At 36.9% G+C, this 14203-nt stretch overlaps 1 protein-coding gene across 1 annotated transcript in view; it reads right to left on the bottom strand.

Annotated features, from left to right (window-relative positions):
- Positions 1-14203, bottom strand: part of PLPPR4 (phospholipid phosphatase related 4) — a 43593-nt gene that overhangs the window by 13299 nt on the left and 16091 nt on the right. The window contains exon 2 of the mRNA XM_045801709.2: positions 5570-5755. Coding sequence (XP_045657665.2) covers positions 5570-5755 — 186 coding nt within the window. The remainder of the gene's footprint in view (positions 1-5569; positions 5756-14203) is intronic.

Genomic DNA, 14203 nt, shown 5'->3' with positions numbered 1-14203 from the left:
AAAAAGAAAAGAAAAGAAAAAAGAAAAGAAAAAATGTGTTTACAATGAACAGAGAGCCATACTGTAGTATCAGAAGGATTCACATGTTAGAGATGTTAAGATAAAGAAAAGTGTATTTGCTGTAGGATTCTAGGACCTAGGACATCACGGAAGGGAGCCAATACATTTAGGCATCATTTCTTCAAGAAGTTATCCTTGAAACACCCTACAGCACCCTAAATTGAATTATGTCTCCTTCTTTGTGTCTTAGCACCTCAGCCTTCTCTTTTTGGCATAGCTTGGTTAAAGGACATTTCAATTGTTCATTTGTTTGTCTCTCACTAGACTATAACCCCCTAAGGGAAGGGCCATTTCTTATTTACCTTTTATTTTCACTGTCTAGCACAATGGCTGGCATGTGGGATTTGCATTTGTTCCCTTCACTGTGGGATTCTTGTTGGCTAATTACCCTGGGCATTCAGGCCGTTAGTTACGCTATACAAGAGAAGCAAGATTTGAAATTATGAGTTTTATTTATGTAAAAAATTTCAAATATTTAAGATTAGCATACTTAAGAGATTATTATGGAATGCGACATTGATTTGTAGAAAAGTGTGGAGCTGAGAAAAGGTCAATTAAGGAGATACTGGCAGTCTCTTAGATACAAGTGATGATGTCACTTTAAAGGTCATAGTCATGATCAAGGGCTCAAACAGATTTCCCAAGGGAAACTTCCCAGTTCTCATTACTAGCTTAACATTTGTTTTATGAAGTATTTAAAATTGCAGTTTTTTTAAACTAATGACCTTAAGCCCACGACCTTCTGCTTTGAGTGTTCAATCTGCTATATGTAATTCTGTAGGTATTATGGTATGTGTACAATTATAAGGAATCTTAAATTTGTATAAAAAATTAATTTTCATAATGGAACTCTACCAATAACCACACATGTGTGAAAATCATGTGGCATATATAATAAACATCCTGAAGATCAATTGTATAGAAATCATCAAAAAGCAGTGGTTTTTTTTTTTCAAATCATTGAACAGTGAGTTAATTATTTGTACTTCTTGAAAAATATCATCCTACATTATCACTTTAAGTTAGACACGGAAACACAATAGGTCCTATATTCTGCATAGATATATGTGACATGATATAACACACACATAGAATAAGATAATGGTTATCTCAAATTCATCATTTCAAGAATTAACCACTCATCCATGAAATGCACTGTTTTATGGTTAAAAGATATTGATTTCATCTTCACTTCCTCAAAAATAGTTCTGTGAGTAATTTTTTCTCCGCTTTTCAATTATATATGTAATGATTCACATTTTGTCCATGAATGCTAAATTATATAAGAATTTATTTGTGTAGTGCCTTTAGGGAAAAGTATCTTATCATACAACACAATCGTCATTATCTCAAATGACCTTGAGATTTCAGGAGTTTTATTTTAGTTGTTTAATATGCTCAAAACTCATATGTCAAGAGAGTGCTTTAATACTATTTCGCTTGATTATGGATAGAGGTTTCTTGTCATTATTTTGACACCACCCAACTGTCCTCTCTAAGAAACACATCAATTTTCTCCTCACACTTCTATTCATTTAACCTTGATCTGTATGTCATTGCATGAATTTTCAAAAGTGGTTCAATTTTGTCCAAAGATGGAGGTCTCCTCAGGGGGAGCGGAGATGCTTCGTGATGTATTTCTAAATGCGCTTGCTCGTTTCCTCATTCTGAATGGAATGCTGTTGTGTTAAAATATGGTTTCGGAGTTTAGGCTTTGACAATAAAATTATTTGTTCCTATGTCATTTGTAAACAGAAAACAGTTTCTGACAGGTATCTTTTCACAATATTCTGTTTAATCTGTACACAGACCAAAAAAGAATTTTTTTTTTTCCTTAACATCATGGACAGGTTTTTGGAAGAAATTCTGAAGTGGCTCTGCTTTGGGGGTGACACAATGAGAACTATATTTCTTTTTATTAATCATATGGGTACTGCCCTAGGAATAGCCACCACAGGGAGAACTCACAATCAAAGTCTTTGTTGGGGCGCCTGGATGGCTCAGTCCATTAAGTGCCTGCCTTTGGCTCAGGTCATGATCCGGAAGTCCCAGAATGGAGCCCCACATCTGACTCCCTCCTCAGAGGGAGTCTGCCTCTCTCTCTGCCCCTCCCCTCCACTCATGCTCTCTCTCGCTCACTCTCTCACTCTCTCTTTCAAATAAATAAGTAAAATCTTAAAAAAAAAACCTCTGTGTTGTAAAAACAACAAAAGAGGATGACAAAAAGTATAATATTTATCATAGGATCTTCAGTGTTTAAATCTGCAGTGAATGTCTTTTGGAAACCTTAATGCATCTAATATTGTACATTTCGATTGTCCTAAAGCTAAGGTTATCATCTAGGAACTATAATCAAATTCCAATAGAATTCTCCTATAAAGTTAGATATACTTATCCTTTAATAATATGTAATAGAAGTTTACTTCTAGCAAAGAGAAAATATACATTTGTTCTATTCATAGAGATTTCATGAAGATTTATGATATCCTGTGTTGTTTTCCCTGAGACACAATCTCCAAAGGACTGAACAAAATGCTTGTTTCATTATCACTTTAAAGTAAATGAAAAGTGAATATTAAGGATGAAATTTTCCAATTTAAGGGCAATTTCAGAGACATAAGAAAATGTATTTCACAGACATGAAAGGAATTTTTACAGTTTCTGGTATAAGATCACAAAGACAGGTTATTTTTAAAAGTCTCTCAAAGCATTTTAAAAAAATCTGAAAAGTAAACACTAAGTGATTTATATTTAAATGCCTGTATCAAAAATCAGTTGATCTTCTTTTGTTCATGCAAAGATTCTCTTAAAGAATATTGCTGACATGAGGTCTTTTGTTATACTTGGTCTGCTTTCCAGATGAATGGGTGAAAACAAGGAAATGCCCCTCCTCACAGAAGTGTTCTTTATTTTTTTTAATTTTTTATTTAAATATAATTTAGTTAACATACAGTGTATCATTAGTTTCAGGGGTAGAATTTAGTGACTCATCAGGTGCATATAACACCCAGTGCTCATTCCATCACGTGCCCTCCTTAAGGCCCATCAGAACTGGGCTTTAAAAACCATTTCCAAATGAAGGATTCCTCTTGCTTCCCTTCCTCCCTCACCACATCATTTTGTAACAGGTTTATGCTACCATATAGATAAAAAGAACACAGCATCCGTGAAAGTTGGCAATTAGAGTCTACTTGTTATTTTTCATCCCCAGGAAAAGAGGGGAAGGAGATTAGAATAGTAACTATGTGGTAAGATTAGAGACAGAATTATGGGTCTAGAACAAGATGACTATAGATCCCGTAAGACCAATGTTGAAAAAATGAGTGTTTTGGGAGAAGTCCTTAAAGACAGAGGAGAAAATGAAATTGGAAAGGAATCTAGAAGAAGTATGATATATGTTTGGAGAGAAAGGTGTGAAAGCAATATTTGATGTGAGCAAAGTCAAGATTTGTTTTACCACTGAGTTGGTTATCCAGAGCTACGAACCCAGTGTGGAAGAAAAGAACTACTGACTCCCTAGAGTATCATGGAGCTCTAAGTGATATGGGGGAATTTAGAGACCCCAGAATATAATATTTCCCTAGTCTCCTTCTTGTTCCATTAAGAGGCATGCAGCCACTATGGAGGCCCTGTGCGGAGACCCTGAAATTCAGTGGGTCCCTTGTGGAGGGAACTGGCACTGGGCTTCCCAGGTCCAACTTGGTGAGAGGCAGCCATGACAGATTTGCCCTGTCATCTCTCAAGCCTCAAGAAAGAAAGCTTTGGCCTGGAAGCCCCGGGAAACATGTCTAAATTGCATAATGAGAATTTATTAAGGAAATGAAGGAGTCACAGATGCAGGAACACAGTGATGAGGCCAAGGTCATTGTTCCCAGGACATGGAATAGTGTTAGCAAAGGGATCGATGGGACATAAACGGTGTCAGCAGCAAGTGGCATAATCAGACTTGCTTTCCTGACAACTTAGTAAAATGCCCTCGGGAAGAAAGGCTTCTGGATATATAAAAACATATTATTTAAATGATTAAATATCAAACATAGTCTTGCGTTAAATATTAACACAGTCATGAACATTTGTACAGAATTTTATTTATTTCAAGTATTTTATTATAATAAATTTGGGGGTTACACCCTAACGAGGAGAAATGCTTTCTGGTGTAGTAGTTTAAAGCATATATTCTTTTTGCTCTTGTCAAATGACTGATGATATGGATTTTTTAATAAGTTGTTAGAGAAATGACAGGAAAATGCTGTTATTCTGAGCAATACTGCACTTTAAATATCTTTTATTAGTTTCTCGGCTATTTCCAAGCACATCATTAATCGTTCCAATCACTCTGGAGTTAACTGGAGTTCAAATAACTCATTAATTTACAAAGTATTTGAGACCTTTTAAGTATGATAAAGTTCTATGGAATATTAAGTTCTGATTTTACCTTCTGAGAATGTTTTGTATAATCTATTTAGAGCGTAAACATATGCTATAATTATTTAATGCAGGGGAAATTTTGAAAAAACAAATTCATAGCTACATAAAAGTATAGACTTTGGAGGGTTCATGTATAGATTTTTTAAAATTGCTGATGTGTTGAACCAGAATTGACCGATTCATTAGGGAATCTTATAAAAACTCCATTCAAATACAGCTTTTCATTTAAGAACCACTTCCTCTGACATTCATGAGCATGATAAAAGCAAAGTAAGAGCTCCTGCTGGTAGAAATAAATATTATTAACCTTGAATTATGCTTCTTATTCTTTATGTGGGATTCTGGGGGCAGAAGAGATGGTGGAAAGGCTTGTCCAGTCTTACTTATTAATGGATTAATGAAAATGTGTTTCTTCATAATGTTTAAGTTAGAAAACTAAAAATAACAATGATTTAAAAAAATTCAATTCTAGTAAGTTAGGGCATTTCTTTATATTATATATTTTAAAATGCAAATGCCTGTTTTGCATCTATTTTATTTTTGTGTATGTGTGCATGTGTGAACCAACGTGCCAGGAATGTGAGTCCTGCCCTTTTTACTTTATAATTGTTGGTGCTCAGTGCTCCTAATCAATAAAAAGTGCTAATCCATTAAAAACTGAAACTGTAAGTGATATCAACATGCCTTTTGAGAAGAAAGTTCTTGGCTATATAATTATTTGTTTTTCCCCTCCAGTTTTCCAGACTTCAGATACCAAATGAACACAATAGTTAGGAAGTATATCTGAAATGTCATATTAGCTATTCAAGGGGAATTATGCAGTTACAAACATTTTTTAGAATGATTTATAAAACTGAACATTAGAGACCCATCAATTCTGCAATTATTCAATCTTAACTTTTAATGCCAGTAATTTTCAACTATTAAGTCACATGACATTTTCAAAATATCTCAAAGACATGATCTTTCCGTTCCAAGATTTCGGGTTCACTTTTTTTTTGTTTTTAACCCATTTATTACACAAATGTGGTCATTCTTAGTGTTGGGGGACTGACAAACATAATTTGGGGGCAATTCTTACCGTAATTGCAGGTCCAGCAAAAGCCAAGCTCAGCAGCATGAGGAATGGAATTGCCTCCTGGGTTGGCTCAATATACGGCATGCTAAGACTCCGGTCATAGCAGCTAAATCCAGAGTGCACAGGTTTGAAGACATCCGTCAGTTCAAGGAAATACAGGCTGACCACCGATGATGCCAATATAGGCAACTGAGAAGGAAGGATATAGGATAGCAATTTATTATTGTGCACGGGTCACACATAGGATTAGTGCGTCTTTAAGCAGAAACAAATGGCTATTTCCCCTTCTCTCACCACTCTCCTCTGATCTCAAGACTTAAAACCTTTCATAAATGCTATGGCTTCTGCTTTCAGAACATCTAATTCACCAACCTCTGTCACCAGCCTGCAATGAGCCCATGTCGTTTCCCTCACCCTTGCTCTCAGATCACCCCCTAACTGGTGTTGTACTTTCACTCTTCTCTTCCCACCCCACCTATCCATTTTCCACCCAGCAAACCAAGGGGTCTTTGGAAAATATTGTTGATCACATCCCTCCCTATCTTAACCACTCTAGTGCTTTCCATTCTACTCAAATTATATCCAAATGTCACATCATGGAATACAAATTTCTGCATGAACTGACTCTTCTTTCAGTCTCTTACATCGTCTTGTACGATGTTTATACAACTCCCCAACCTCCTGTCCACCATAATCTAATTGGTTTCCACCCTTCTCCTAAACAATCACATTCATTTCTACTTAGGGTCCTTTGCATTTGCCGTTCCTTCTTTTTGTGCTCTTCCTCTGGCTCTTTGTATGACTGGCTTCTTTTCATCATTTAATGATGATTTCCTGTCATCAGGCCTCCCAACAGCCAGACAAGGCCACACAGGCCCTTACCAGTGCCACTGGGCCCAGTGGGAAGTCAAAAGTCAAAGGGGGAAGGAATAGCCACGGTGGTGAGGCCCGCAGGAAAACAAAAGCTGGGAGTCAGAGTTCAAAATCCATGGTCCCCAAGGGCAAGAATGGTGTTGCTTCTCCAGCCAAAAAGAAGGAAAACCACGCCCCTGAAGAGGTTGTTGCCCATGCGGCCAAGGAGGGGCCCAAAGCCAAGGGCGCTGCTTCTCCTAGGCATGGCGAGTCTAAGATGGTGCATGAACCCCTGGCCAGGAAGACAGAGGCCCCCAAGGGCTCAAGGAGGCTGGCCACACCCACCAAGGCCTCATTGTCCAAACTGGCCAGTAGCAAGGCAGAGGCTAAAAACCAGAGCTGGGGTGGAGACACAGAGATCTGCTTGAGTTTTTATTCCCCAACAAACCATCACTCTATTTATTGCATTGTAACCTAAATATTTATCAATAAAGGTTTTCTCTCTCTCTCTCTTTCTCTCTCTCTCACACATACACACAAAAGAAAAAGGTCGCCCTTGATCCAGCCTTCCCTCTCTGTCCTTATCATCTTGCTTGATTTTCTTCATGGCCTCAATCATCAACCACAATTACCTTGTCAGTTTAATACTTCACCTGTTTATTTTCATCACCGTCTCTCCATCTCCCACCGAAACACACACTCCATGAAGTGAGAGTCTGCCAATGATATTTATTTATTGCTGAGTCAGGGCATAGAATTGTTCCTGGCACATGGTGGGCATGTAGTACATCATTTAATAATTTAATATTGCAATAAATACTTGTTGATAAATGACTAATTAAATAAATTAATAACTAGACTAGAGTTACCAAATTTAGCAAAGGAAATACAGATCACCCAGTGAGATTATAATTTCAGATAAGCAATGACCAATTTTTAGTGTAAGTATGTACCATGCAATATTGGGGGGATACTTATACTAAAAATTATTTGCTGTTTATCTGAAATTGTAATTTCACTGCATGTCCTTTGGTTTGTCTGGTAAACCTAAATTACCCATTTACCTTTGAGACTTTGTGCTATGGATTCAATTATTTATTCACTCAACCTACAATATGCCAGGTACTATGTGGAAGCTGGCTATAATATGGTTGAGCAGGACATGGGCTTAGCCAGCAAGGATCATAAGATTATGAGACACCTGCTCTCAGCTTGAGAAAATACTGCATGTACATTGATGGTAGGCCTTTCAGAATCTGAAAATTCAGATTAAATCACACATATATTAAGAATTGTTTAGCTTAAGGCTTTGTTACTTGCAGAGGATATAATATTTCTTTGCTAAACAGAGCAGATTTTTGATGAGGACATTATTGACCGTCCGTGATATCTGGTTGTTCAGTTAAAAAAAAATAAATTTACAAAACAGCATTATGCCTTCTATTCCCATGGGTCTTTTTATAATGAGGTGAGAATTAGGTTTATTAGAAAAACTAATTATATAGAGAGATTAATCTGGCATTGTCCCCCTGTTTTTCAGATTGATGCTTTTCAATAGGATAAAAAGTACATCAAAACAGTCACATCTCTCTCATTAGAACCCATGATCAGGGGCGCCTGGGTGGCACAGCGGTTAAGTGTCTGCCTTCGGCTCAGGGCGTGATCCCGGCGTTGTGGGATCAAGCCCCACATCAGGCTCCTCCACTATGAGCCTGCTTCTTCCTCTCCCACTCACCCTGCTTGTGTTCCCTCTCTCGCTGGCTGTGTATCTCTGTCGAATAAATAAATAAAATCTTTAAAAAAAAAAAAAGAACCCATGATCATTTGATCACTCCAAATGTCTGATCATTCCTCCTCACCGCTCCCCTCTCCTGTAACACACGACTAGGAGCTTTCAGTCTCAACCAATAAAGCACCACTTCATGCTGCATGTTCATGATTGAGATTTTTCACTTAAATCCACTTAAATATATTTTAATTCTCATTTAACTAATAATGCATATAGCCCTTACTATGTGCCGTCAACTTTCTGTGTTAGAAACCTTAAATAATTGTATTAGTTAATTTTTAACTCATTTAAGTTAAGACTTTTTATTATGATATAACATAGGTGCTATTATTCTTGTTTTGTAGGTGGATACGCCCAGTCTTCTCTAGTAAGTGACAGAGGTAGATTTTGAGCCCATGAATTGTAGCTCCAAAGTCTCATTTCTAAACCACTATTCTATGCTTTTTTTTTTTTTCCCCAAAAATGGGATTAGAGTTTCAGGATAATGAAATACAACTAGCATCAATTAATGTGGGGGCTGTTTGCTTAAAGCTCTGTTTAACTAAGGGTTTCTATTTGCAAATCTTTAGTTAAAAATATGTATCACCTTAGCATAAATAGACATTATCTTAAAGCTACTGTCTCCATAAAGTCAGTAAAAGTTTTCCCTTCGTTAATGTGATTGTTAAGTATTTCACTTTTAAACCAGATTTGATGACCCATCTTCTTTCCTCTTTCCTTGATGCCTTTAGTTCATATTTTAGGTCTTATAAAGGTACTTTGTAAATGGGAGTCAGACCTGAGACTCTTGATGCCCACACAAGTGACATTTGATCATCTCAGTTTAAGATACTAATGCTCCAGTAAAGCAAGTTTGATGTCTTCTGCAGAAAGATGAACAAAACTTAATCAACGTGACCAACTGAAAATTAAATAAATTTTCCCTCGTGAAGACATTATTTGTTATTGAATTTCGTGGATGATTACTTTAGAATCGGCTTAACTATACCAATGGAGACAGAGCCATGAAATGAAAGTTCTACTTCTATAGTGTGCGTGTGTCTGTGCATGTTCATGTGTACGTGCGCCTGTGTGTAAATAGGGAGGGACACTCTGAACTAGACATACTGTAGTCAAACCAATGAGGTCATATGGTTTTCAAGGGAGGTTCTAATATCAGCTCTTCCACTCACTACCACCAATGTGACCTTGGAAATGTTTTCCTTAAACCTCAGTCTTCTTGTCTGTGAAATAGGTACATTGACAGTACGTACCCATCATCACAGGCAGTTGAAAAGATTAAATGAACTATTGCAAGTAATTTTCAAACACCTAGAATGAAGAATAGCTTATAAATGTTAGTCTAATTATTGTTTTTTTGCTGTAACTATTAATAATATTATTAATTTTTCATAATTCATGATATGCTAATCCTTTTTGAGGGTAATTTCTTAACTCTTAATTCCCTAATACTTCTTTTTAGGAATTAAAAAAAAATTTTTTTTTTATTTGAGGGAGAGACAGAGCATGAGCATGCGAGAGAGAGAGAGAGAGAGAGAGAGCAAGCGCGCGAGTGTACAACTGGGGGAGGAGTAGAGGGAGAGGGAGAAGCAGGCTCCCCACTGAGCAGGGAGCCCAACAATGCTGGCCTCCATCCCAGGACCCTGAGATCACGACCTGAGCTGAAGGCAGATGCTTAACTGACTGAGCCACCCCTGTGCCCCTCTTTTTAGGACATTTGTATATGCTGTTCTTTTATTATAGTTATCTGCTATATGTTAGTTGGAGCCTTTGTTCTGCTTCCCAAATGAAAATCTCCTTAAAGTGAGGGCCTAATATAACTCATTTCTACATTTCCACTAATATTATACATCAGAGTGACTTCCAAATATGTATGCATATATATGAATATAATAGATTAATTTTTGAGTGAAAATAATTTTCTTCAGTAATGTTATGCACCTTAGTCATTTCAGACCTCAGCCTTCTTTTAAGATTTTCCCAGTGACACCATGTTTCTACTCATGTATTAACAGCTTTTACCGTTCTTTAGAAACATCTTTCGAGACCCTCATCTGTTTTCAAAATAATGGTCATATTTTTCTTCTTTTTGATGTTTGTTTCTCTGGGTTTTTTAAAAAAATCTTTTGTTCTTTGTATTCTACTTCAATTTGTTTTTAAGAAATAGTGATTTGGGGATGCCTGGGTGGCTCAGCCAGTTAAGTGTCTGTCTTTGGCTCAGGTCATGATCCCAGGGTCCTGGGATCAAGTCCCGCATCGGGCTCCTTGCTCAGCAGGGAGCCTGTTTCTTCCTCTGCCTGCCACTCTCCCTGCTTGTGCTCTCTCTCTCTGACAAATAAATAAATAAAAATCTCTAAAAAAAAAGAAACAGTCATTTGAACAAGATATTGATAATATTTGAGGAAAAAGAATTTTATACATTGTTGTCCTATATTGTATTTTACTACCAGACAACATAATGAATTAAATTACAATGCTTCTTTCTAACACACTTATCTTCAGAGGTATCTTTCATCTTCTGAAATGCTCATCAACAAAACTTCTTTTTGAATGGAAGAACGTTAACAGATGCTTTGTACTAATTTGGGCACAGATATAGAACTGATATATATATACATAATAAAATCGCACAGACATCTTTCGATTGCATTTAAAATGAGATTTAAAAAGAGATTTTAAAAGATCCATATAGGCAGGCACTAGGAATTTTATTCTCTAGTTATGTTGTAGCCAAGAAAAAAGTGTGAGCTTGTTATTTTTATGCAGCAATACAGAGGAGGGAAATTACCTGAAGATTAGGAAAATGATTTTCAAAAAAAAAAAAAAAAGAGAGAGATTGATTCTTATAATTACCATCTGCTAAGGAACTTGTGAGTAAAAATAATAGAAGCAATTTTTAAGAGAAAATTGCAAGCAAAAGAAATGTGTTTCAAAAGATTACATTCACTAGATAATATTGATTTTTTTGAGGACTTATTTAAAAAAAACAAATTGACGGTATAGATCAATTTTAGCAAAACATTTTATGGAATCTATCATGACATTTTCTCTAGGTCAGATAACTTACTTGCTTTTAGCGTGTTGATGATAGGAGCAAGCTTTCCTTCTCATTTGGGGGAGTTTACTCTGCTCTTGGCCTAGAGTAATACAGGTCAGTTCCATTCTTTTCCTTTTTCATGGCTGTCATGAATGTAGAGTCTTATGAAATCCTCTTAAACTGGTGGGATCATAGTTGCAAAGAGCCAATTAACGTATATAATATTAATGCCCCTTTGTTTATTTTTTTATTCAACAAATATCTACTGAGAGCCTGCTAGCGCTAGGCCTTGTTCTGTGCCCTGGGAATACAGATGGAATAAACCAAAGTCCTTGTTCTCATGAAGATTTCATTCTCGCGGAGGAAAGCGGATAACAATTTAAAAATTATAATATGAGAAAGAACATATACTCCAAAGAAGACAAAAGAGAAGGCTGTGGTAACTGAGTGCCTGGATTGTTCTTTTAGATCAGAGAAGACCTACCTAAGTAGGTGTCATTTAAGCAAAAAGCTTAACGGGGCAAGAAAGAACTAATCATCTAAAAACCGGGTAAAAGGTAGACTCAGGATGGAGACATGACATAAGAAGTCAGAGAGTTGGATTTGGGGCCAAGCTTTGCAGAGAATTAAAGGCTGTGGACGGAGTTAATACTGTGTGCAAAGTATGTCCACAATAGCAAAATCCTGGAAGGAGCCGAGATGCCCTTCAACAGATGACTGGATTAAGAAGATGTGGTCCATATATACAATGGAATATTACTCAGCTATCAGAAAGAACGAGTTCTCAACATTTGCTGCAACATGGACAGCACTGGAGGAGATAATGCTAAGTGAAATAAGTCAAGCAGAGAAAGACAACTATCATAGGATTTCTCTCATCTATGGAACATAAGAACTAGGAAGATCGGTAGGGGAAGAAAGGGATAAAGAAAGGGGGGCAATCAGAAGGGGGAATGATGCATGAGAGACTGTGGACTATGAGAAACAAACTGAGGGCCTCAGAGGGGAGGGGGGTGGGGGAATGGGATAGACCGGTGATGGGTAGTAAGGAGGGCACGTATTGCATGGTGCACTGGGTGTTATAAGCAACTAATGAATCATCGAGCCTTACATCGGAAACCGGGGATGTACTGTATGGTGACTAACATAATATAATAAAAAATCATTAAAAAAAAAATACTGTGTGCAAAGTACATTTGGAAACACTTTGGAGAATTTAAGCAGAGGTGTAATATGATTTGAAATATATATATATATTTATATATTTTTATATAATATACTTATATATTTATATATATTTTATTATGTATAAAATATATATATATTTTTTATTGTTACGTTAGTCACCTTACAGTCCATCATTAGTTTTTGATGTAGAGTTCCACATTCATTATTTGCATATGACTTGAAATATATCTTACAGACCTCACTCTGGCTATTGGCTTGAGGATGGATCATGGGTGGTCAAAAGTAGAAGCAGGGTGAACATTTAGAAGGCTCATCCAAACGCGGCAAATACTTCTTGACTACACAGTGTGCGCTAGACCCTGCTTTGTGAGCGAGGAACACAGCAGTCAACAACAGAAAGTTCTCTGCACCCAAGGAGCTTCTGTGCTAGTGGATGCGCGGCCCTTGCAGCAAGCCAGCCAAGACACGATTGCAGGTGCAGTGCTGGAGATGGGAGAAGTTGCCAGATCTGGCTATGATTTTGGAGATGGAAATGACAGGACTTACTGATTGTCTGGCCCCTGAAGGAAAAAGAATAAAGGCTGATTTCAAGGACCTGAGGCTTGAGCGATCAGGTCAGTGGCATCATTTATTGGAAGAGGGAAGGCTGAGAAGCTTGAGTGGGAGAAATCGAAGGTTCTGTTCTGGAAACATGAAAGTTGAGATGCCTCTTAGGTATCAACATGTAGCTGTCAGAAAAGAGTAAGTTGCCAATCTGGACCAAGGCTGCTGGTGAAAAGCGGCACATTATTGATAGAGGATGATTTAAACAACATCACACTCGCTTTTTTTTTTTTTTTTAAGATTTTTTATTTATTTATTCAACAGAGATAGAGACAGCCAGCGAGAGAGGGAACACAAGCAGGGGGAGTGGGAGAGGAAGAAGCAGGCTCATAGCGGAAGAGCCTGATGTGGGGCTCGATCCCATAACGCCGGGATCACGCCCTGAGCCGAAGGCAGACGCTTAACTGCTGTGCCACCCAGGCGCCCCTAAACAACATCACGCTCACTTTTGAACACTTGCACAAGAAATTTCAGAGTGAATTTGCTTTGCTTTTAATATGAATAATGGCACAAGAAGTCAAAGAACGCAATTATGTGGCTTCATACCACTCGTATGCCAGAGGTAATCTACAAGAAAAGGAACATTTTTAACTGTGAATAACAAATGTAGTTTAATGTAATTTATTTTTTTGTCAATAACAAAGTTTAAATGGGAGGCTGGGAACCAATTCTGATAAAGTATCCCTAAATCATATAAAATGTGAAATTTAAAACATTAATACAATATATTAAAATCAAGTTCAAACTGGAAGAAATATTAGCAGATCCAAGTAATTTTACTAAAGCTTGTACCACAAAGGAGGTTGTCATAGGTCAACATGGTGATGATAGACTTTTCCACTTCCTACAGTGCAACATTTAATGACATTTCTAGTAATTTTTGCCTTGTAGTTAATACAGATAAATGCTTCCTTAAAATATTGGCAATGATAATAACTAATAACAGATACTATAATATAGTACAGGGCTTTGTAGTTTACAAGGTATCTTAATTGCAGCCTATTTAGATGAACTACAATGAATCTCAAAAATAGGGGTTATAAAAAACACACTGGCATGTGTGGTGTTGTTAAGGGAAGGAAAAGATCAAGAATGAGTCTATAACGTTGTTCAAGGTCTAGGTATCTAAATTAGTTTTCACAAATAAACTAGCTGTGGTTTAGATGGC

This window comes from Ursus americanus, chromosome 12 (genome assembly GCF_024610735.1).
Source record: "Ursus americanus isolate L20-20 chromosome 12, mUrsAme1.1.p, whole genome shotgun sequence".
In the NCBI taxonomy this organism is placed as follows: domain Eukaryota; kingdom Metazoa; phylum Chordata; class Mammalia; order Carnivora; family Ursidae; genus Ursus; species Ursus americanus.
This window is presented reverse-complemented; position numbering and strand designations above follow the sequence as displayed.